The sequence below is a fragment of the Pungitius pungitius genome, chromosome 11, assembly GCF_949316345.1.
Source record: "Pungitius pungitius chromosome 11, fPunPun2.1, whole genome shotgun sequence".
In the NCBI taxonomy this organism is placed as follows: Eukaryota; Metazoa; Chordata; class Actinopteri; order Perciformes; family Gasterosteidae; genus Pungitius; species Pungitius pungitius.
The window spans coordinates 15,479,631-15,503,084 of record NC_084910.1 but is presented as its reverse complement, the minus strand read 5'-3'; the positions used below and the strand labels follow the sequence as shown (position 1 = coordinate 15,503,084).

The 23,454-nt window shown below is 43.8% G+C and overlaps 3 protein-coding genes across 5 annotated transcripts in view; 1 reads left to right on the top strand and 2 right to left on the bottom strand.

The window, feature by feature from the left end:
• adam22 (ADAM metallopeptidase domain 22) overlaps window positions 1-19,279 on the top strand; it is a 38,572-nt gene extending 19,293 nt beyond the window's left edge. The window contains exons 7-31 of one of the 3 annotated variants that reach the window (XM_037453183.2): window positions 4,953-5,019; window positions 5,094-5,170; window positions 5,729-5,803; window positions 6,044-6,115; window positions 7,523-7,689; window positions 7,776-7,860; window positions 8,242-8,332; window positions 8,439-8,490; window positions 11,496-11,595; window positions 11,684-11,755; window positions 12,082-12,174; window positions 12,300-12,380; window positions 12,462-12,512; window positions 12,594-12,657; window positions 12,775-12,880; window positions 12,963-13,082; window positions 13,299-13,467; window positions 13,585-13,696; window positions 14,460-14,550; window positions 14,732-14,785; window positions 15,087-15,194; window positions 15,696-15,796; window positions 15,890-15,956; window positions 16,283-16,406; window positions 16,623-19,279. In XM_037453183.2, coding sequence (XP_037309080.2) covers window positions 4,953-5,019; window positions 5,094-5,170; window positions 5,729-5,803; window positions 6,044-6,115; window positions 7,523-7,689; window positions 7,776-7,860; window positions 8,242-8,332; window positions 8,439-8,490; window positions 11,496-11,595; window positions 11,684-11,755; window positions 12,082-12,174; window positions 12,300-12,380; window positions 12,462-12,512; window positions 12,594-12,657; window positions 12,775-12,880; window positions 12,963-13,082; window positions 13,299-13,467; window positions 13,585-13,696; window positions 14,460-14,550; window positions 14,732-14,785; window positions 15,087-15,194; window positions 15,696-15,796; window positions 15,890-15,956; window positions 16,283-16,406; window positions 16,623-16,643 — 2,220 coding nt within the window. In that variant the 3' untranslated portion in view covers window positions 16,644-19,279. Of the gene's footprint in view, window positions 1-4,952; window positions 5,020-5,093; window positions 5,171-5,728; window positions 5,804-6,043; window positions 6,116-7,522; window positions 7,690-7,775; window positions 7,861-8,241; window positions 8,333-8,438; window positions 8,491-11,495; window positions 11,596-11,683; window positions 11,756-12,081; window positions 12,175-12,299; window positions 12,381-12,461; window positions 12,513-12,593; window positions 12,658-12,774; window positions 12,881-12,962; window positions 13,083-13,298; window positions 13,468-13,584; window positions 13,697-14,017; window positions 14,200-14,459; window positions 14,551-14,731; window positions 14,786-15,086; window positions 15,195-15,695; window positions 15,797-15,889; window positions 15,957-16,282; window positions 16,407-16,622 lie in introns of those variants that run through there. The other 2 variants (XM_037453185.2, XM_037453184.2) reach the window with 2 other exon arrangements.
• cldn12 (claudin 12) lies at window positions 1,347-4,928 on the bottom strand. The gene is made up of 3 exons (XM_037453205.2): window positions 4,699-4,928; window positions 3,314-3,570; window positions 1,347-3,231 (listed from the first exon to the last, which is right to left on the bottom strand). Exons 2-3 carry the CDS (start codon window positions 3,530-3,532, stop codon window positions 2,347-2,349), a joined length of 1,104 nt encoding a protein of 367 aa, XP_037309102.2. The 5' UTR covers window positions 3,533-3,570; window positions 4,699-4,928; the 3' UTR covers window positions 1,347-2,346.
• A 151-nt stretch (window positions 19,280-19,430) lies between the features above and the next one.
• On the bottom strand, window positions 19,431-23,201 carry gtpbp10 (GTP-binding protein 10 (putative)). The gene is made up of 10 exons (XM_037453204.2): window positions 23,046-23,201; window positions 22,249-22,442; window positions 22,013-22,104; window positions 21,655-21,799; window positions 21,484-21,557; window positions 21,326-21,378; window positions 21,111-21,218; window positions 20,916-20,993; window positions 20,699-20,822; window positions 19,431-20,323 (listed from the first exon to the last, which is right to left on the bottom strand). Exons 1-10 carry the CDS (start codon window positions 23,076-23,078, stop codon window positions 20,112-20,114), a joined length of 1,113 nt encoding a protein of 370 aa, XP_037309101.2. The 5' UTR covers window positions 23,079-23,201; the 3' UTR covers window positions 19,431-20,111.
• Between the last annotated feature and the right edge of the window lie 253 nt (window positions 23,202-23,454).

The window sequence follows — 23,454 nt, the reverse complement described above, 5'->3', positions numbered from 1 at the left end:
GTGGGGGATGGAAGGATGAATCCAGGGTGGTGTTGGTGGGGGTAGTGGCAGGTTGCAGGGAGGGGGTTGTCCCATTAGGTGCCAAATAAGGATTTTTTTCATGCTCATGCTGGGAATGGGTCTCACAGTGAACTGATGGGATTAATAAAAATTTTTTTTTTAAAGGGGTCTCCCTGTGGCCTTAGGCCAAGTTCATGTTACTAAACCTGGACCGGTTCATTCACACGTGGAGACAGAGAGCCATATTGAAAAGCATGTTACCCCTCCCTGCTTTATATTCATGAGCCAGTAGTCTGTGTCTGAAGTACCATCTCCCGTAGCAACCTAGGCTCCACCCCGTCTCTTTGTAGCAAAAAAATATGAGAGCCATCTGTGTGTGGACTCTTAATCTCCATCACTACACACTCCCTGCCGAGTCTAATTCGGAGGCTGCGTATTCCTGAGATGGGAGTGAGGAACTGGGGAACAAAGAAGACACTGGTCCGGAAAATGCTCCATTAAGACAGTTGATTCAGGATTAATGCACAATGTATATTCCACGAATAATACAAAGGCATCCATGTCATATGGTCGCATTAATCATCAGCCACTAAGTGTTCAGTCAACATGAGAGTGGGACTTCAAGCAGGAGTCGGCTCCAAATTAAAAGATGCTGCAGTTTAGGCTGGTGGCTGTTAATCCAGATGTTCAGTCCACTAGGACTACATCAAAGAACGCTGCCGTGCTAAAAGATTCATTATAATAGTGCTTTAATTGCTAATGTGATAACCTAAATATTTACCCACAGAGCAGATCACTGTTGAGGGAAACTGTCAAGGAGTTTAAGCTCTACATCCAAACAAAAGGCACAGCTGTGTTATTTATGGAGGAATTGATTATAAGAGGAATCATTGGTAGCCTGCGGGTCTGTTTCTTTGCAGACTTGTAGTCTTAGCACTTACATTTAGAAACCGCAATGGTGCTTTAGGTGTGGAGGTTGTAGACGTGAGCTGTGAACGTATCCTTGGCATCACTGGTTCACTGCAGACTGACATATGGATGAATGTCATGCCCATCCGCCAATCAAGTCATTGTGAAGAGATTTCTGGGAAACCAGAACCTTAAGACATTGATTTAGTGAAGAAATGCATCATTTAAACAGTTACTATGAAAACAAGCAGCTGGAACAATCCCCTGAGCAGATATCAGCTGCCTCTTTTCCAGTTTGAAATCCGGTCCGACTGAAATATTTTTTCTTTTTTCTCTTATTCTTTTGCCAATGATTTTTCATGTGAATCATTTAATTAACTTTTGTGAGGCTATTACTTTATTGATGTCACCTTAGCACATTGACACACACACACACACATATTTGGATTGGTTTTTAATAAAAACAAATAGTACAAAAACATTTGACTTCAACCTTATTAAGATTAACGCATTTAGACTTTGAAGGACTGCTGATCAGTGCTCATTATGCAAAAGGAAAGACTTAAAACTGTAAGGTGAAACTGTCCACCAACATTAAGCAATACAACACAGCTAAATCAGCAAAAGTTTTAGTTATCAAAGGTTAAAATCTAATGTGTTAGTTCCGTAGTTTAACACTATAGAAAAGTATGCTGAAAAGTTTTGTTAACATAGTGAAGGCTATAACAAGGTCAGTGAACAAAGGCAATGTAAACTGGCCCAATGTTCACACAATTAGTGCATTAAAAACTTCAACTACTCCTCACCGAGGTAATGTGACATTAAAAATTGATGTAATACAGCAAAAAAATATATTAACAGGTGAATCAGTTTATCATTCAAAACCACAGAATGTTAAGTAACATACAGTAGTGAGTAATAACATTAGACTTCTATACTAAAAGATTGACACTTCATTTTAGTGTGACTATGTATTCAACATTAACAAATGTAACAGAATAACAACTGACAAGCTGTCAGGAGCCTTTTGGCATCAACAGGGCGTCTTTACTCTAAAAAAACAAGAATGGGGATTTATATTCAGCCCACATACCAAATGCTAGTAACATTTGGCATTGGTCCTTTGGCCACTTCAGCGAGTTAGAAGCCATTGTTTGTGGTCATTCTCCACTGGTAAAACAATGAAAAAGGCAGATTTGTTTAAAGTTTCTGTTTCTACAATATTACGCTAAATACAGTATTGTTTGCACAAGTGACATAGTAGTACATCTCATCCTTCATTAGCCCAGGGAATATACAGACCTATACTGACTGACTGAAACACTCCAGGGGGCTGTGAGTAGCTCTCAAATATTTTCATCTATTATACTCTATTAGTGTCATCAGTGGAGATCTTCATGAACAGAAGCCTTCAAAGTGCTGAATTTCTCAACAGCCTTACTGCCCTTGTGTCAGAACGGGAATGTCTATCTCTATGGCAGACATCCGTGAGCGGGAGGAGTAGCGGTGGCCCGCGTAGCCCTGGGATGGAGCGTAGCTCTGGGACGGCGCGTAACTCTGGGACGGCGCGTAACTCTGGGACGGGGCGTAACTCTGGGACGGGGCGTAACTCTGGGACGGCGCGTAACTCTGGGACGGCGCGTAACTCTGGGACGGGGCGTAGCTGTAGGCCTGGGTCCCTCCAACCTCTGAACCATACCCATCTGGAGCGGAAACCTGGGACACGTAGACCTGTGCAGGGGCGAGCGCACTCTGCGCGTAGCCCTGAGAGGTCACATACGGCTGGGCGTCGATAACTGTGGGAGGGAAGGGCTGCGACGCGAAGGGCTGAGGACCATAAACCGGCGAAGGAGAATATCCGTTGGCAGTAAGAGCCTGGGTGGACAGAGAGTTGGGCATGGATGGCAGCGGCAACCAGAAGGGTGAAGGCAACTTCTTACACATACAGTACCACATGAACATCAACAGTGCGGCTAGCATAAGTCCTCCAGAACAGCCTATAGCGACATACACAGCAAAGCCATCGGAGAAAATGTTATCGTATCTGATGTTCATTTCCTTGGTGCGGAACAGGAACCACACTGACGGTGCGATGGCGATAGCTCCGCCCAGGAACAAGAACGTCCCTGCCACCAGGTGACAGCCTGCATTGTTGACCAGGAATCTGATGGTCTTAATGTCCGGTTCCGGCTTGTCTGAGCAGCAGCAGGTTTTACACATTCCCGCCATGCACAGCAGCAAGGCCACAGAGCCAAACAGCAGGCCTGCAGGCAGGCAGAACTGCAGAAGCCGCAGATCCAGCTGGTCGACTTTGGCGTACCACTGGAAACATGAAAAGACAGTTTTGGTTAGGATCATTATAACACAAAAAGAGAATAGCAGAGCTAATGTATAAAAGTAATACCTCTGAATCGTAGTAGTAACATCCTGAATATCCGTCCTGTTTCACACATTTAGCCCACAGCCCGTCATACACGCTGACATTCTTGGCGTTACGATTGAAAGTGACGAGTCTCGTTATACGCCACTGCGGGATTAATGCTGCCACAGCAATCCCTCCCACGCACACAAAGGCAACGATGAAGGCGAAGGCGTTGGTGGCGTGGATGTCCCGGCACGACATGGTGGCGCCGCCAGGAACTGAGCTCACGACGAGAGTTCCTGTTTGAAAAGAAAAGCAGGGGAAGTCTGACGGAACAAAGTGACGGGTCAACGCAATGGAGCCATAATGTGTCTCTAGTTCTTGACACCGACCGTAGGAAAAATGCATGGTTAGACAAGCTCTCTAATGGCCCCATTACTCCTCAAGTATGATAACTGTGCCACAAACTGCCCTCGCTGTGGGCACCCCCCCCCCCCCCCTCGCTGTATTTCTATGACCTAATATCTGCTGTCCCAGAGAAACAATGCTGTCATTTCATTAGCAAACAACTGACTGGGAAGCTGTGGTTGCAGAGGAGGTCTATACTGTGTCTATACTGCAGTGCATTACATCGGCTGCACAGCTCAACAGTGAGCAGCTCAATTAGATGTCGCATTAAGTGAACGCATTCAACGTGGCCGTGTGGAAACTTTGTAATGAGACGCTCCCATCACCACTGTCCCGGCTTCTCTTGACAAGTAATCATCAGTAATGGAGTCGGTTTAAGGTTTATTCATTTCTATGTTTAGTTGCCTTGTGTTTACATATGTTAAATGGTGTCATTTTTACTTTTTCAATGCAGTCATCGTGGTAACTTAACGACGATGACGGCATCATCACAGTATAGCAGTGTGGTAATACACTAAGACCATGACATTAAGTTACACCGGTTATTGCATCGGAATCAAATGTTGAGATGAACATTCCACGACGATCGCAAATAACAGATATTGTAGAAGTTATGACATGCCAGAAGACGCCCGTCTAGCTGGTGTCTTCAACTAACTAACTAACTAACGTTTGCGTACTTCTTATAATGCTAACGTAAAAGTTAGGTTAGCTAACGTTAGCATTTTAGCCCGTTGATTTAAGTTCTCTCTAACTCTAACACGTATGTTAAGGTTATGACCGGATTAACAGCTGCATACATCAGCAAATATGTTCACTACCATCTAACGTCAACATATGAACTAACGTGGTTAATAACGTACAAAAGTTTACAAATAGGCTAGATGAGATAACGCTAACTAACTTAGCAGCCTTGCTAGCTAGTAGCTAACAAGTTAGCATTACAACAACCTGTTGCTAGAGGAATCCCTTATTGTAAAGCTAGAAACTCGACAACTACGTTAGAAATATACAAATACCTTTTAAGTCCAGCAGTTGAGTCCCGTTTAGATTGAAGGCAGCTCCATTTCAGCCATGTCTCTTCGGTTCACACTAACATCGGACCCTTCTCGCTGAAGCAGAATCTTTGCAATGCGCATGCGTGCAAAACACAAACATCACAGGGTGGATAAAATGTGACATCAAATATTAAAGATAAAAGTATATACACTGAACTGGAACATGGTTGACCCTCAAATCGGGGTATGATCTGTCATTATTCTGTGTGTTACAGGGAGATGTTCGCGTTCACATGATATACAAATCTGCAGGGCATGAGGGATTGAATGATCTCCTCAATGGTAAGACTTTGACTAAAGTCATGAGAAGGAATATAATGTGCGATCAATATTTAATTGATGTCTCTGATTTCTAGGTGATTTTCCCGAGCCGCCTTTCCCCAGTCCTCCTTTTCCCGGGTCCAGAGTTGTTCACAGGAGAAATAAGAGACAGGTATGACAGCAAATCCTCATCATTAGCAGATGGACAATGAATGACTCACGTTGACTGCACTTTACATGAGCACGTTTGTTCCTGTGAGTGTTAGATAGAGAAGAATTGTGCTCAATACGCTGTTTGTCCAAACCTGATTCTCATGCTGTCTCCCTGCCTATGTTTTATATAAGTTGATAAAAATAAACAGAGCGCTGTTTCCTCCCACACATCTGCTCCGCACCCCTCTCTCATGTTCCTTCTTTTTTCTTCATGAAATATTTACCTTGCGGGTATATGCTGCTCCCTCGTCTTTTCTCACAAACAGTCAGATGTTTGCATCTGCTGGCCTCAGAGCTGCTCTCGTCTTTATTTGGCATAAAGATGAACCTGGTTTAGCTTTGCAAAGTTCCACCTTATTGATTCAATCTCATGAGACAGGAGCTGATCTTTGCGTTTACTGTGTGTGCTGCTCGCAAATTGTCATCCGTGTAAAAACTTCTCTGTTGAAGAAAACTGAGTGAAGAGTTACTGTCGGTTTGGTAAAACAAACACACAAAATGTGTTTTTTCTTCTCAGGCTCCATATGTGTCACGCAACGTGGAGGATGAGAACAAATACATTGAATTGATGGTGATCAATGACCATTTAATGGTAAGTAGATATGGTATGGTGGTACAATTATGATCGACTGTATACCATAAAATAGTTATTTCTATAACTCTAAATACTAAATCTTCATTGTGCATAATTCATACAGTTTTGAGTCAAATGTCTGACTTAAATTCCCTCAGACTGAAATGTTTTACACACAATAAAGATGATATTTAGAGCTCCTTCCTTACATTTAAATGGTATAAAATGAATTACTTCCTCTCTTGTCTCTCTCCTCAGTACAAGAAGCATCGGCTTTCCGTTGGACACACAAATAACTATGCTAAGTCAGTGGTCAATATGGCTGACATGGTAAGAATTGTATTGATCCACTTCTTGAAAGCATGCCTCAAGCACTTCCAGTATTTTAGCTGAGCGCACATTGAACTGATTCCTCACTCGCAACGTTGAAAACCTCTCCTGGCCCATAATATGCTGCGTGCAGGAATCAACCAGACGTTTGATGACTTTTCACGGGACTGAAAAAGCAGCGTTATCCCCACTGCGCGGAGGCACATGTCTTAATGTTTCGGGGTTTTTTTGCTGTTGGTACTGAAATCTGAACGGCCACAGGGTCACGCCTGTAAGCCGATCTGGGGAAAGGTCACGCTTTCTTGTTGTGTCCTTGAAGAAGATCACACACAGCTGTACAGACGTTCAGATTGATTTCCATGTGAGAGGATTGTTGCCCCCCCCCCCCCCAGTGAACTGAGGCCACATTCACATTGCTGTCTAGAGTCTGGTTCTTTCTGTTAAGAATGAGTCTTTTTTTTCTTCCTGCCGCAGTCACATTAATGCCTCAGCGGGGAATTTGGGCTTCTTTAAATTAAAGTCTGCACTTGTTCCGAAGGAAAGAGTCTCCTGACATAAATTCTGTTTAGAAGGGGTCAAGGGGATGGTCATGAAAAAATGTACTCTACTTAAAAGAAATGTAACATGGGTTACATAGTTTGTAGTCAGTAAAATTTTCCTTCATAAAGAGGAATTGACACACTTTCTTAACCAATTTCCACCCTCTACAAAGTGCCAGATGCAGAAACATCTGTCCCCACACTGATTGACACAGTGCTCATTCCCAAACCAAAACGTGGGGAACATTTTCATTCAAATTACACAGATTGAGTTTGGACATGAAATCCCTGTCTACCATATTTGTTCAGTTTAGGAGGCATTTGGGGTTGACAGTGATCCGCTGGATTCATCAAAGCTCTTCCATTTCTGAGACTCAAATATACAGAGGCACAAATTAGGGTGATGATTTCTGTTCATCTGCACAAACCAAATTTGAGTGATAGAGTGACGTGTCAATTGCTGGATTGGGAAAATCTCTGTTGTGACGTTGCAGCTATTCAGCTTAAACCAAGATGCTTTGCTCTTGGCTTCTTGACTGGTCCTTTACACCAATAGATTTCCATTTTATGAAAGCAAACATTATTATTTGCCAGTTTGCTCCCTCTGCTGTATGTCCTTCAGACTGTTAGTCTTATTGACTTTGTCTAGCTGCCTGTAATGTGCTGCAGGCCGGTGGCAGGAGACCGATCACAGTGTTTGAACAGTGCTTTTACAGCAGACATTTGAAGATGTGAATATGATTTTTTTACCTTTAATTTCACGCCATATCAGTATATATATCAGTATATATATTTTTTCATTGTTACTTTATGACTTTCAAGGGGTAACTTAAACATACCTATATTAAATCTACTATTAATTCTCCAGATTTTCAAGGAACAGCTTAACACAAGGATTGTGCTGGTCGCCATGGAAACCTGGTCAGCTGACAACAAGTTCAACATTGACGACGACCCCATGGTGACGCTGAAGGAGTTCATGAAGTATCGAAAAGACTTCATCAAGGAGAAATGCGACTCTGTTCACCTCTTCTCGTAAGGTTGAATTCTTAAAATGATGTTTTTGTGCGCTCTGAGTCTTTTAAAAAAAAATCACACACACAACTTTATTTTCTTAACAGGGGGAATCGTTTCCATAGCAGCTGGGGAGGAGCTTCCTATATGGGAGGAGTTTGCTCTCTGACCAAAGGAGGGGGGGTCAATGAGGTGAGCTGCAAACAACAAATTACAGATTGAAGTTTCTGTGTTTAACTTGTAAATTCACAGTCAGTTTACAGGCCGTTAGATACACTTTGTATACAACAATCATCAAAATCATTTTCTGTACTTGGAACAACACCAGCATTAAATGAGAATTCATTTATCTTCTCAATACTGTGAATGTATTCCTGTTATATTTATATGTTACATTTGGGAGTTGCAGTTTACAGGCATTTAATGTCTGTTATTAATAAAAAGGTTTTTTCTGGACTTTGAGCGGGTGCCTTTGTACTCTCCTTTGTATGTATTTGACTTATGGAATATTCTGCGTACACTCTTTCTCCTCCTCGTTCTCTCTCTTCGTGGGTCCGCCTGTGTCTTCATCAGTACGGGAAAACCGATGAGATGGCCATCACCCTCGCTCAGTCTCTGGGACAGAACATCGGCATCTTCTCTGACAAGAAGAGGATCCTCAACGGTACAAACCCTAAAGAGCCCTTTATTTCTTACTTTTCTTACTTATGTATTCAGGGCCGTTCCTATGCGATGGAAGGACGTTGATGTGTGTTGTCTTTCATTTCCAGGCGAGTGCAAGTGTGACGACCGTTGGTCGGGCTGTATCATGGACGATGTTGGGTAAGTGACTTTACACAACAGTCCTTAATCAATTTGAAACCTCAAAGGCTCCACAGAAACTGACCAGAGTTTTCCCATTTAACTGTGGATTTGAGTTTTTCCAATAGGTTTTAAATAACAACATTAGTTGGATACCATGTTGTACATCGGCTATAAGGCAGATATCACAACTTACTGAAAGCAATATAGCACATTTAGTTTGCTTAAGTATTAACCAAAGACTTGATTTACCATTTATTGTACAAGCGTTTGCTTAAAGCTCGGTTTCATCTTCAGTCCCTTTTTCAACGGGACAGTTTAAACATACACACAGTGAAGATTAGCAATTAACTAAGATAAAACCACAGTAACAAGTGTACGTCAGACACACAATGTAGGTCTAGATCTCCTAAATAGTCTACTGCAAATATGCTGATATGTAATATTTCCATCTGCTGGAGTGACGTTCTAGTTTGATGATTCACCACAAGGTGTAAAAGCCTACGTGAACTTGTCCCATGTAGTAAGGTAGTATGTAGTATGTATCTGTGTTACGTAATCTACTGTTTCTGTTGTGACAGTGTTTGTCTCAGTGTAAATCAGCTGTGTGCTGTGGAGGCTTACTGTGAGCATACGGACCTGACTGTGTGTTGTGTCTGTAAAAGCCTCTGCTGCCTGTGTGTGTGTGTGTGTGTGTGTGAATATATAGATATATATATATATATATACATACCCCTCTTCTTAAATACTTCTCGCGTTCCCCCTCTATCCCGAATGGGACAGCAGGTGAGCTGAAGCTTGGCTAGAACGTTGCCTGTGCTGTTTTGAACCCACCGGCTGCCTTGGAGGGGTTGTCAGTCATCACAACCTCTCGCATCTCATCCAACAGCACGACAGCTGCTGTGGCCCCAGCTTCTCCTTCTTATTCAAATGATATGAAAAAATACAGTTGGATGTCCTGTTATTATACACTGACTGTATTTTTCATACTCATTTTGTACAATTTCACATGTACATCATGTGTATTCTTCAGTTTTTGATGTAACCGTCTAATTAGTCAAGAACATTTTATTTATTCTAATTTTAGATCTAGCCTAATTTTGTCTCCTTCTCCCTCCTGCGCTTTGAAAGTCCGGACTTTCCATCAGTTATTTTTGTCCATCTCTAACCGATTGAAACAGTCTGCAATGTCATTCTCATCTTAGGCCAATATTTCCTCATCCCACTGTAACGGCAGTGCACCCCCCCCCCCCCCCCCAACCCCCCCAACCCTCCCACCCCTCCCCGTCCAGGTTCTGCTCTATTGGTAATGATGTTGCTACAATGTCATGTGGTCACATGACAGAAGACAGGTGACTGTTCGCTCTTATGAGACTGTCACCTGTTAATGGACCTGGCCCAGATCTGTATTCACTAAAATGAACTCAATGGTATTTCAGACACTTGTGTTCAATGAAAAACGCTCAGTCGTGTCCATTGACGGACATTTCTTTTTATTCCTCAGCACCTGCATGTCTGATCGACCTAACCTGACTACTGCTACTAACTGTTCTCACCTTTTTGACAGGGTTTCGTTGCTATGTGTGTGTGTGTGTGTGTGTGTGTGAGAGTGTGTCTATATATCTTCATATATATTTGTACAAATTATGTTGGAGTTAGGATTTAAAATAAAATAGGATTTAAGTCATATATATGAATATTTTTAACTTAAATATGCTTCCCTGTTATCCTCTCATGACATAATAGATTTTTTCCATGAACAAACCTAAATGATATATGATTAAAATAATAGTCCATAATAGAGAGATACACTTAAGTAAATGATTGCGCTTCAGTGTGATTCAGACACTGCATTTCCCCCGAAACGCCACTAGGAGGTGATAAACTGACTGTGAGTGAATGAAGAAATAAATGAATTATTCTTCTGGAAACAAGGATGTACTTTGTGAAAATACCTGTTAAATCAGTATTGTGAGGTTAAAGAGACGATTAATTATTGACTCATGTTGATGTTAGTCCCCATGGCAACGATTGTACTTCTCCTTGTGACCGTTTAATCATCCAAGCACGTTTCACCATTTGTTTTACCCCTTGTTACTCTCTAAAAGTGGAGAAACACTACAAGATTTCGATGAGAATAAGCGCTTGTGCCAAACTGTAAATTCAAAGATGCAAATCTCTGCGACAGTTGGCGCAACTTTAACCTGATGAATTCTACCTGAAATACTGTAGTGTGCTTCACCCATCATCAAAGCGTCAGTACCGGCTCCTCGTAGAACCGTTCTATCACTGTACGTGGCGCCATTAAAATCCACATCTCATGCCCAACAACGAGAGCCTCTGTTATTGCATTGTCCGCTGTGCCAGTCCCGATGAGCCGAACCAGCAGAGAGCCAAACACCAGGGACTGATGGTTTAAACACTGCCCAGGTTTGGGTCCATGTCATAAAAAGCATCCGAGTGAAAAAAGCACAGTCGACTGTGACAAAGGTGTGTGGGCTTCTGGTGAATCCGTCATCTAGCTGAATCAAAGCAATCACAATGAGCATTAAAGAGTTGAAAGGCTTGATTTCTATTCTGTGTATTTCTATATAATATAATGATGCACTCATGTTAGTGTCACATGATAATGCAATAATAAGTGTCTCTCTGAGTCATTCAGAATAGTCCATTTCCCTGCCAAAATGCATTTTAGAATCCATTCCACATCTTCCACATATACTCTGTGATCCTCACGATCTTAGCTCCACTGTTGTAGTAAGGATCTCCTCTGAACTGTGAGTATGGTAAATCTGCGGTAAAATCCGAAATATTGATGGTGTAGGGTAAGAAATACAAACTTTGTTGGAAATCCCCAAACCTGACATGGCATTGTATGTTGCACTGAAATTAAATGTGGGCAGAAATCTTGAAAACAATCATTTTTTCCACTGTAATTTGTGTCTTTCTGTGCCGGTATTATCCGAAGATGCTCTATGTACTGTATCCACGGTAACAGAACAATGTGCTGCGGTTGTGTTGAACAGTTTCTACCTGCCCAAGAGGTTCTCCGAATGCAACGTGGAGGAGTACCACAACTTTCTGAACAGCGGAGGAGGAGCCTGCCTGTTCAACAAACCTCTGAAGGTACGTGGATCAATGCTTCCATTCTCACTTTGGTTGCACGTGCCCTCTCAGCAGCTTGACAAATGGATTCTGTCCGTCTTCCCCTTAGCTTTTGGACCCTCCGGTGTGTGGAAATGGCTTCGTGGAGCCAGGAGAGGAGTGTGACTGCGGCAGCCCACTGGTGAGCCACAGTACTGTAGATGGATGCAGGCTGAGATGTTTCGCCCTGTAATGGTTAACTTGGTAATCCTCTCAGGTCAAAGTGGGTGGGGGGTGGGGGGGATTGGGAGGGAGCTAATTAACCAACAACCGCCGTCTGTGTCAGTCTAATAAGAGGTAATTGAAAGCAATGAAGTAATGTCACTGGAGAAATCAAGGCGCCTCGCAGTCAGTGATGATAGTTATCACACAATTACAGAGAGATGAATACATTCAACTGTTAGATGCGACAACGTGTTGCACGAAACAACAAACCTCCCAGAGAGCATCTTCTGTCCGTCTGTTTAGGAGTGTGCCAGAGAGGGGGAGGCCTGCTGCGACAAGTGCACCCTGACCCAAGGGTCCAAGTGTAGCAACGGACTCTGCTGCAACAAATGCCAGGTACAAAGCCCGTCCCAGCTGCACCTTGCATCGCCCACTCGGGTGTTGTTTTTTTGGGGGGATGACGGAGGTGACGGCACCAAGCTGAAGGAGGAGCGCCTGATCTTTACTGTGTGCTCTTGCAGATGGAGTTCATGGGAGTCGTGTGCAGAGATTCGGTCAATGACTGCGACATCCCAGAAAACTGCACGGGCAATTCCAGCCAGGTGAGCATGAGCTTCCCTCCCCAACTATGATCTCACACAGTGCATCCGCAGCCTTGCTAAGGGTTCATTTGTGGTTCGCAGTGTCCACCAAACGTGCATAAAATGGATGGCTACACATGTGAAAAGGACCAGGTGAGATTTTGAGATACATTTACATTTCGTCTCTTTACTTCTGCAGAGTTGACTCCTCTGACTCTATATTCCTCTCCGCAGGGTCGCTGCTTCAACGGAAGGTGCAAAACCAAAGACAGACAGTGCAAGTACATTTGGGGAGAGAGTAAGTGGGATGTTACTATGTGCTCCATGAACACATCAGCAAAAGGCCAAATGCATCTCCATTTAAACTTCGTGAACTGTAAATGTTAATGTTCCTCGTGGCGCGTGTCTCCCTCAGAGGCAACAGCGGCCGACAAGTTCTGCTACGAGAAGTTGAACATCGAAGGCACCGAGAAAGGCAACTGCGGCAAGGACAGGGACACCTGGATCCAGTGTAACAAACAGTGAGTGAATCCTCGGAAGCGATTGTTTGTCATCTTATATATATATTATTTTCTTATTTTTGGTTGCGTCTTTGCGTTTCAGAGACATTCATTGTGGGTACCTGCTGTGCTCCAACATCTCGCCTGCCCCGCGCCTGGGAGAGCTGCAGGGAGGGCTGACCTCCTTCTCAGTGGCCCGGCACAGCGCTTCTCTTGACTGCAGGTACACATTGGGGGGGGAAGACCCACAACAACCTTTTAAATGCTCAAAGCGCACATCAACAGGCCTTAGAAACACTGTTGGTGACCTATTATTTTGGGACGAGCTTTGAACCCATGTCCTGCTGTCGAAGGTGCAACATGCCACATTTACAGCTCCGACTCTTGGACTGAGTCTCTCTGATGTGTGAGTGACCCGGGTGTGTTTGTTGTTGTGCAGCGGCGGCCACGTGCTGATCGACGGAGACACGGACCTGGGATACGTCGAGGATGGGACCGCCTGCGGGACGGACAGCATTTGTTTCAGCCACAAATGTCTCCCCATCCAACAGTTCAACTTCAGCACCTGTCCCGGGACCACCGACAAGATCGTCTGCTCTGGACACGGGGTGAACACACACACACACACACACACACACACACACAGTGCACTTGGTCAGGAGTAAATATGATGAGTGACAGCGCATGGTGGTGTTTTTGAACCGTCCCCTTGCTTTTTGCTGCAGGTGTGCAGCAGTGAGCTGAAGTGTGTGTGTTACCTGGGGTGGGCGGGAGAGGACTGTAACTCCACGTCGCCTCTCAGTTACCTCGTGGTCGGACCCACGGCTTCAGTCTCAGGTGGGAGAAGCTGACGCAGCGGTTGGTCACCTCTGTCCATTGCTCTCCTTCTGCTCTCATTTCTAGACCTTTCCTCCTCTGGCTCCATCTGCTGCTCTCTGCTGCGCTCACTTCTCAGCTCACCTCTTTCACCTCTTCCGTTGAACTTGGTCCCGTTCACACACTTTATTTTTGAAGCTGCTTCTTCTTTTTTTTTCTTTTTCGCATGTCGGACTCCGTCGTCTTCTCATTGAAAACCGGCTGCATTTGTTCACATTCACTGAATCACGCATGTCACTCTTTTTGTTTGTGGTTATTTTCACACTCATTCTTTGTCGACAGGCCGATGTCTTTGACGGAGTGACTCGAGGTCAGATTTGAGTTCCTTTTCATTGTACTTGTCCTGTCCTTGATGTCATCCCCTGCTCCATTTCCTCTCTCACACCTCAACTTCGGGCTAATCGAGACCTTCATTCAGTAAGAATGAAGCAGTTTGTAATGTTATCCTGAATGGGATCCCCCTCCCTCCCTCCCCCCCCCCCCCCCCCCTCACCTCCAGAGTGGAGCTGAGGGCCGACAGCAGTTTGGTCCCCTCTTTGTTCTCTGCCTACACTTCCCCTGCTGGGCGTACTGTGCTTTGTGTGTTCTGCTGTAGTGTATTGTGCGGTTTGTGTATCCCCCCCCCCCCCCCCCCCATGTGGCCACGTGCGTTGGAAAGCAAAAGAGACACACGTTCCTCTAACGCACACTGGCCTTCCCACTGTGCTCCCGCCCTCCGTCTCAGGTATCCGCAGCACCAACATCATCATCGGGGCCATCGCGGGCTCCATCCTCGTGCTCGCCCTCGTGCTCGCCGCTACGGCCTGGGGTTACAAGTGAGTGTAGCCAGACACGCTTGTGTCATTTCTCCTCTTTGTGACACGATAATTGAGTAAGGTAGCAAGTAGATGATGCTTTACGTCGTCGGGGGTTGGGAAATAACTCCTTGATTATGAATTGTATTTAACAAAGGGGATATTATTGTTGGACTGAGGATGCTGGTACTTCTCTTCACAGGAGCTACAAACAGAGGTGCTACGTTGAGTCTGAAGTCCATCGAAGATTCTGCCGGTTTGCTCATTTGAAACTCAAAATTCAATATGTTCCATTAATGTTGATTTTACATGACTTATTCTTAAGAAAGTTTTTTTAGCCTAAAGAAAGTCTGCTGGTGTATTATATATTGAGCATATATCTTTGTATCTATATGTATATATTGAGTATATATATCTATCTAGATAATATTAGTACTATTATCTAAATTACCTTATTAGAATACCATCATAGATAAATGTATCAAAAGCATTGTGATTAATAACTTTCTAAGATCTTTTGGATTATTTTCTCAAACAGCATTCTTCTGTATTTGCAGGCAAATGCCCCCAGGTGACTATGTAACAAAGCCTGGGGATGCAGACTCATTTTACAGCGACATGCCTCCAGGTGTCAGTACGAACTCTGGCTGCAGCTCCAAGAAGAGGTCAGCCTGCCTGTCGCATCTGCAGATTTGCACCCTGTCCTTCACCCCCTCCTTCCCATCTATTTCTCAGAACATCTCACTGTTTGGCTTCAGGTGTGCCATCTCATCAACACTCATTCATCCACTGGCATTAGTGTGTGTGTGTGTGTGTGTGTGTGTGTGTGTGTCTGTGTTGGGTTCTCTAAATCGCTTTAGAGGGTCGTCTCATGTCTTGCTTTCTTATCGCTTTCTGTGAGCATTTTGAAGTAGAATCAAAATGTTTTGCCAGTAGATAATCAGGCAGAAAGTACTTCACTATTTCATCTCTCATATCGTGTCTCACTCAACTGCCGTAGTATTTTCTAATAGCGAATAATGTCAACAACCTGCTGCGAGAGTGTCCACGTAGTCAATGTTTCTCACTGCTCCACTAATGCGACGGGATGAGAAAAGCACGGTAGCAGCTTTTGAGCACAATAAGCCGCTGACATCCCGCCCCGCTGTGCCTACGTGTGCGTGCAGATCTAATGGACTTTCCCACTCGTGGAGCGAGAGAATCCCAGACGCCAAACACATCTCCGACATCTGTGAAAACGGGCGACCGAGGAGCAACTCCTGGCAAGGTAACGTGCACATCACGCGTGAACTCTCGCACGCAATTCACGTTTTACTTTTTTTGTTTTTGTTTGTAAGATTCGTGTTCCGTTCCTGTACAGGAAATCTGAGCGGTAATCGTAAGAAGCTGAAAGGAAAGAAGTTCCGCGCTCGCTCCAACTCCACAGAGTAAGTTCTCTCTAGCAAGTCGTTCGCATTGTGAGGCTGAGGAACATTGTGGGTAGAATACCATGAAAATATAATCAAGTCAAGGAAGGTTAACAATCTGGACATTTAAAGGAAACATCTCAGAAAGAAGGCAGACTTTTAAGGTCAACCTCTCTGTAGGAAGGTGAATCATTTCAGCAGCTCAAAGAGGATGTTGCTCAAAGGCACAGATCTAAAATAAGCTCCTGGTCTTCCCCTCATTTATCCGTCTGTGAATCAGAAACCAACCAGACCAGTATTTTAACAACACCCCCCCCCCCTCCCCCCCTCCCATCCTATTTCCTCAGGACCCTTTCCCCCGCCAAGTCTCCCACTTCCTCCACAGGATCCATTGCATCGAGCAGGAAGTACCCTTACCCCATGCCCCCTCTCCCCGATGACCCGAGGAAAGCCAGCAGGCAGAGCGCCAAGGCAAGTGTCAGCCGCACTAGAGGCGGCGCATCCCATGTTCTACACGGAGACACGTCACATGATGAAATGCACAATGTCTTATCTGAAAGACTGTTACTGGAATATTGCTGATGAAAAATCATGATTTACAGAATCTTAATATTTGTTGAGAAAAAGTGAAGTGACTTTGTTAACTCTTTCTCCTTTCTTTGTTTCTTCTCTTCTTTAACCCCACAGCTGTGGGAGACCTCAATATAAGCCTTCTCACCCACCCAGTTCTCAAGGAAATACACTCGTCTCTCCTTTTCTACGAATGAAAAACATAAAAATGAAACAAAATTGACTCTAAGCGATTGAAGAGAAAGAAAGAGAGCAACCACACCCTCCCCTCCCCCCTTTCCGCCCCCCTCCCCCACTGAAGTGGAAACAAGTAAAGGCGCGTATGTGAGCGACCGTGTACGAGCATCTCCGAGGGGCCGTCCTGCCAGGAGAAAATCCGCCAGACTGAGCTGTCCCCCGTCTGCTCAGGACTATCGGACTGGAAAACCTCCTCTACTCCGACCCCCCCCCCTTTTTCACCTGTCCTCAGACATCCTCTCTTGATAGACTTCATAACAGCCCCCCCCCCCCAAAAAAAACTCCCTTCCTCCACTCGCGTATTTCTGGTCGAGAAGAGACTGCGGAGCCAGGAGCAGGTCGGCGCGTCGCACTGCACTGCTCCGCGTCTCTGACGCACGCAAATCACTGTAGAGACTCCAACACTGTATGCATGAGTCCCCCCCCCCCCCCCCCGTCCACCAGCAGCGTCCTCCTGCTGAGAAGACGAGACGACACAGTGGTCCGATCTGAGAAGAACGCATGCTACGGGGCAGTGATTTTAATACCTTCTGTAGGCTTAGATGCTTCCTCTCTGCTGTAGGTAACCCATATTGTATCACTAGTTATTACCCATAACCCCATGACAGGGACCCGCCCCCGCCCCGCAGTATGTTTGTGCGTGTGTATATATGTACAGTAATAATACACACAGAGTATGTTCCGGCTTTTACTTTGAAGGAGGACATTGAGTGAGACCCCCGCACTCCTTCTTCTGTGTTTCTAGTCTTTGTCCAAATCTCTTTTTTTCCCTTCCCACTGGCCTCTTCCTGTGTGACCGTGACCTCTTTAGCTTTTTTCCATCCACAGCCGAATGTAAAAGTGTTTTTATATCATCTTTACACTCATTTTCATCCATCTCTGGGAGAAATACACAGACATCCGGTGATGACGGAGGGAAGTATTGATGTAAATGTGGATTGCGGCACATTGAGAATGCTGCTGGAAGCTGTTGTTGATGAGTATTATTTAGCAAAATTCCAATAGTTTTATGTGCTATTCCGGAGAGAAACATCAGGGATGTGTTTGCTGTAGTTGTAGACGTTCCACTTTTCACTCACGGTGGCTTTTGGACATGTTAAATTGATCATATTAAGATCTTAGTTCCCCCTTGATTCTACTTTTGAGCGTCCCGGACCAGTTTGCTCTCATTTTCACTGTGGCAGCGCGTGAGGTTGAATGAGGATGAGTGTGAGAATAATAACGTGAGAGCAGGCGATGACCTCAGCGGGACGAGGAACCTGGACTCGTTTTTTTTTGGATTTAGCGTAATGATTGAGATATTTAGCCTTGTAAATGATTAACTATGCTGTACAGTGCTTGCTGTTTGAGCTTGTGAGGACCGGCAGCATGGCAGTTCTGTAATCAGACGGCGTTGTTCCTCTGCTGGGGGGTGACTGAGGGAAGCATCGTGTGCCACCGACTCAACTGCTCCCCCATCACAGCGCGGTGCTCATGTAATGCCGGCGGAGCTATTTAAGGTTCCTTTCCTTTGAAACTACTCCCATCACACTCCTTTGTACACTTACAGCTCGTTGTTCTACATTGTGTAGAAACTGTTGTCTTAAGGTCTGCTGTTTGTAATTTTACTGTTTTTGTTCTGTTGTGGCCACCTATTCATTTGTACTTCATGTATGCGTTAGGACTTTATAGTTAGTAAGATCTTCGCAGTATTGGACTTTTGTTGCAACTAGTCTCTTTTTTTTATTATTGAGTACCTTTGTAATGTTCTCTTTGTTCTCAGCGTTATGTACAGCAACGATTCAAACGGTAATTAAGTGCATTATTGTAATGATGTGTGTTGGTGAGTTTGAACGGAGACGGTTTTCTTTTTTTTTTTTAAACCCATTCGTCCCGGGGCCCGTAGAAGCAGTCGTTCCTCTTGGCATGTGCTACCCCGTATCATGTAAGGTTTGGACACACGTAATGTTGTATATGAGTTCTATATTGGCTCATCATTTGCCTTCTACCAGCGCTTTCTTCTTGGCTTCGTCAGCGTCTAGTGGCCCAGTCACCTTTCCTGGGCTGCACCGAGAGTCACGTTTTTAACATCATAATACTGTGCAACCGCAGAACAACAACGACAAGAATAATCTCTCCCGGTGTTACGGACTTTGCACTATTAAGACATTCTGAGGACTCTCCCGCTCAGGATGGGATCACTTGGACTGCGCTCAATTCTCCGCACATGTCTGCTGCGTCAGCCTGACCGCTCTGATGGAAACGTCCCCTGTCAGATGAGTTGTCGGTCTCCATCTGGCCAGAGACTCGAATGTATTCATGCACCACCCAGTCTCAACCATATGGTCTCATTCTGCCAGACACGTCGGTTCTCCGCTGCAGGAACTGAAAAACTAGTTTGAAACTAAATACTGCAGTTGCTGTCTTTTTTATCTTTATTTTTTAATTTTGCCTGAATGTTGTACAGACTGATGATGCAAAAATCAATCCCCATATTTTTTCCTCTTAATCATTCAGTATTGTAATATATTTAATATAAAATAAAACTTTCATCAACACATTTGTCTATGCTGGAATTTGTAATATTTTGCATTTATACTTTTTAGGAAATAAAAACACAAATAAACCGGTTTACTGGAAACCAACAACGATCAAGAGGCAGAGATACGTCTTCATCAGGAGGAATATGTGTGCTGGTGTTTTGGTGAAGGACAAATGTTTTCTGAACCTGTATGTTTTGTGCCATGAATTAGCAAAATATTACTTTGAAAGTCAAGAGTCAGTTTTGTGGTAGAACCATTTAGTTTAGTATTTTACACTTGACATGACAAAAATTTATTATTTTTGATATTTACATTTTTTTGTTAAATTGAAATAATCTCTTACCCCATGTTACATTGGAAAAAAGACAAATCTAGTAACAGGGATTAATCAATATTGGAATTGATACATCCCTGAAACAGATTTCTAAAAAAGAAATGTAATAACCTTAATCTTTGTATCGGATAAATTCAGGTAACATTAAACCTTTCCGGCTGCTCGGTGCATTCTGTGTAATTGTATGTGCTTAGTTTCCATTTGCTTGTCTGACATCATTTCATAAGCATATTAAATCTGCAACGTTTCTTTTCTCTTTAAAGATGGACCTCGTCAACTGTAGGCCAAGATTTTGATATCAACCCTTCTTCTGACCAGAATTGAAGTAACTTTCTGCAGCACAGATGCAGAGTCATCCTCCATCACCTCCATGGACCTGTTCCTGCACAGATTCTTTCTCAGTGGGTGCTTTTTTTTCATACCAAAGTTAAGCCAGCTTTGATTTTGCGGGATCCATCATCATCGTCGTACACTTTGTGTCCAGAAGCAATAGTTGCATTGAGTCCGCGTGCATCACAAATGCTCGTGTGCCTTCCCCCTCAAAGCTTGCAGTCGGTCTCGATGGATGTCTTTGGTTGCCGTCGCTGCGTCGTCGTCGAGCGATTCTCGGATGCACCTCTTCAAGCGGTCGACACCAAACCCGGTGGTGGCAGAGACGGGAACAATGTGTCTGAAGGTCATGCAGCTCTTTGGCATCATGTCGTCGGGCAACAGATGAGAGAATTCTGCAGGAAGGAAAACAAAAGCCCAGTATGTGTTACTACCCTGATTCCTTGTTAAGGAAGAATAGTAGAAAAGAGTCATAGTTTACCATGTCATAAAAACCCATAACAATCCTAGAATATTAGCATTAAAAATGCAATAAAAAAGTGACAAAGTTAAACACGAGGCAAAAGCCGTCCGTGTATTTGACCTCGTGAGTAAGTTTACTGATCCGTCAAAGTGCTTCAGTTTGTTTGTGTGTGTATACAAATTGAGAAAGCTTTTGCTTAGTTACAGGTCTATTCAGGGGGTTTAGACATGCCGCAGTGAAAGAGGTAAGAGAAAACATATAAAAAAAAGGGAATGAATAACATTTTGAAGAATCTATTAGACTTCACCATCTGGGTTTCGTAGTTGCTCCTTCAGCTCTGCTAGTTTGTCCTCAGCGTCAGGCAGGTCCATTTTATTCACCACCAGTAAAGCAGGCTTCGACACAAGCTCTTCTTTGTACAATTCCAATTCCTTGAGGCCACAATGAGAGGAGATGAGATGAAGGAGAAGGCTCAAGAAGGAACAGCTCAAGTTAGACACATTTGGACTCTTTTGCAGAATCACCTTGGTGAGAAGCTGAACAGCTTCGAAGGGCGATCGAAACGGCATTTTGCTCGCTAGCTGGAAACCGCAAACATCGACCTGCAGGCAAAGCTCAACCAAGTCAAACTCCATCCACATCATCATCATCATCATCTACCCATTCAGACTAAACACATGTGGTTGGTATCGGCTTATGTACTTTCTGTCACTACGTACCACAAACAGAAGCTGCTTGGTCCTCTCAACATGTTTTAGGAACTTGTGACCCATGCCTTTGTTTACGTGAGCCCCCTCGATCAGGCCGGGCAGATCAGCAATAGAAATCTATCGAAAGTAAAAGCAAGAACACTCTCAATAAAAGGGGAAACACCGGAGAGGAACTCGATAAACTGGACAGTTCAAGGACAATACACAACCATGTGTCCCAATACCTGTTTGTAATCTTCATACATCAGTTTGCCGATCTGCGGCCTCAAAGTTGTGACTGTGGAATAAAAGTTTTAGAAGAAAAGAAGTGAGCATCATACTCTTCAATTCAGACAGTAAATAGATTCAAAAAAAGAACATGACAGTTGTATTGTGTACTCACACGCGTAGCTGGCGATCTGAGGCGTGGCGTTAGACATGGCGGCCAGAAGAGAGGACTTCCCCGCATTTGGGAACCTATTTGTAAATCACCACAGAAATATCAGCTTTTTTTAAATTTTTGTGCCAATTTGGAATGAACAATGATGTCCATGTGTGCGTTTTCTGCACTCACCCAACAAGGCCCAGGTCAGCGATAAGTTTGAGGTCTAGCCTTATGTGCTTCGTCTGGCCCTTACTGGGCTCGAATGCCGAGTGGAAGGAGCCTCCTGCTCCTCCTTTGACCACCATCAGACGATCGCCGTCAGCATTCAGGTCACCTTGCAGGGAGAGGGGTGGAAAAGGTCTGGGTGTCTCCTGCAACATCCGTTGGCTTTGCTGCACACATTTCATTGTAAGTACCCCAAGTTTAACGCCTATGTGATGTGTGGGAATGTCCTATCAGAAAATAAACTGCAACATCGTAGCACAGGACATGCTGACCGTGAATTGTCACGCGATGGTGGAGGTATTTCAAAGGAAGTTTGGCATACCAACTATTTTGCCATCGTCAGCAGTGACTGTGATACCAACAGGAGCCAAGATCTCCTTGTCCTTCCCCTTCTCTCCTTTCAGGGCTCGGACACTGTGGATATATAAAATGCACACAAACTTACACACAAAAAACAATTGTTGGCATCGGTTATTAAAAATGAGGCAAACTTATAAACATCAACTCATGTCAATGATAATAACCATTGCATAGCGATTGGTGTTTGTGAAGACAAACCTGCTGTTGGCTCCTGCTCCACCTACAAAGCGCTTCTCGGGATACCTGTCCTTTATCCTCTTTAAGGTCATGTCCTTTGAAGCCACCACCCAAACATCTCCCCCGTTCCCTCCTTTCCCCCCAAGACGGGGTAGACCCATGCCGCCGCCGCCTCCACGGACGTACACACGGAGGTTATCCACAAAGTTCCCATACTGCAGGGGGCAGAAAAGACCGATTAGTGATTGAGAAAGAGACATGACTACATTTGATAATGTGTTTTTTTTTTCCGTTCAACAATACAGGGCTAATGTTGCTTGACTAGTTAAATACAAACATTGCATTTAATACACACACAATATTCCTTTAAACAATAGGAAAGTGTTATGGGACATTTAGATTGTTACTCAATACATTAGATGTTAGTATGACATCTTACAAATTGTTTTTTTCTGTTTGAGTCATATTTATTGATAGTACTTTAGATATTTATTATTAAATTAAAATATATAATCACTTTAGAAAAGTGTGAATCATCAATCACTGAAAATAAAATAAAAAACCATGTCAATTATATTTTGGTGCTTTGACTGACTGTCAGTCAGCCAACATTAACTAGTTGATAATATACTATTCAGTCCCGGATTGATTGGATCGTATTAAGAATATTTGAGCTGAGGATCAAATAGCAAGTCAGTGTTGATGTTTTCACCAGCTAGCAGCTAGCTTGTCAGCCAATGTCACTGCTACGGTTGTTAATAAACAGACAGTTTTGATTTGTTTCTTGTGATTAAAGTGATTACTGTTTCGTTACTTACTTTCCGAAGGCAGATTCTACTCAACTGGACCATCGTTTGTGGCGCTTATGGCTTTTGTTTGGTGTTTTTGATCGAGCTAACGGCTTGTCGACATGTGTTTGCATGAAGGACCGGAAGCGGTGGATTCCTCTAATTTCATTGGATGATGACGTGAGGAGGCGGGACTCCGTAGGAGTGTGTGACAGCTGCTGGAACCCCGAGTCAAGAGTTATACAAAAATGTGAGGTTGTAACGCTTGGTTTAGCTGCAATATCCGTCCAGTTTAACTCAAGCATGGTAAGTTAGTGGCCTAATAGCCTAAGCATTATGGCTTGTTCAAATTAGTTCAACAACTGCACGATTATCATATAAAACAGCAATGCATCATTATAAGAAATGTTGTCATTATGTGTCATTATTAATGACTTTC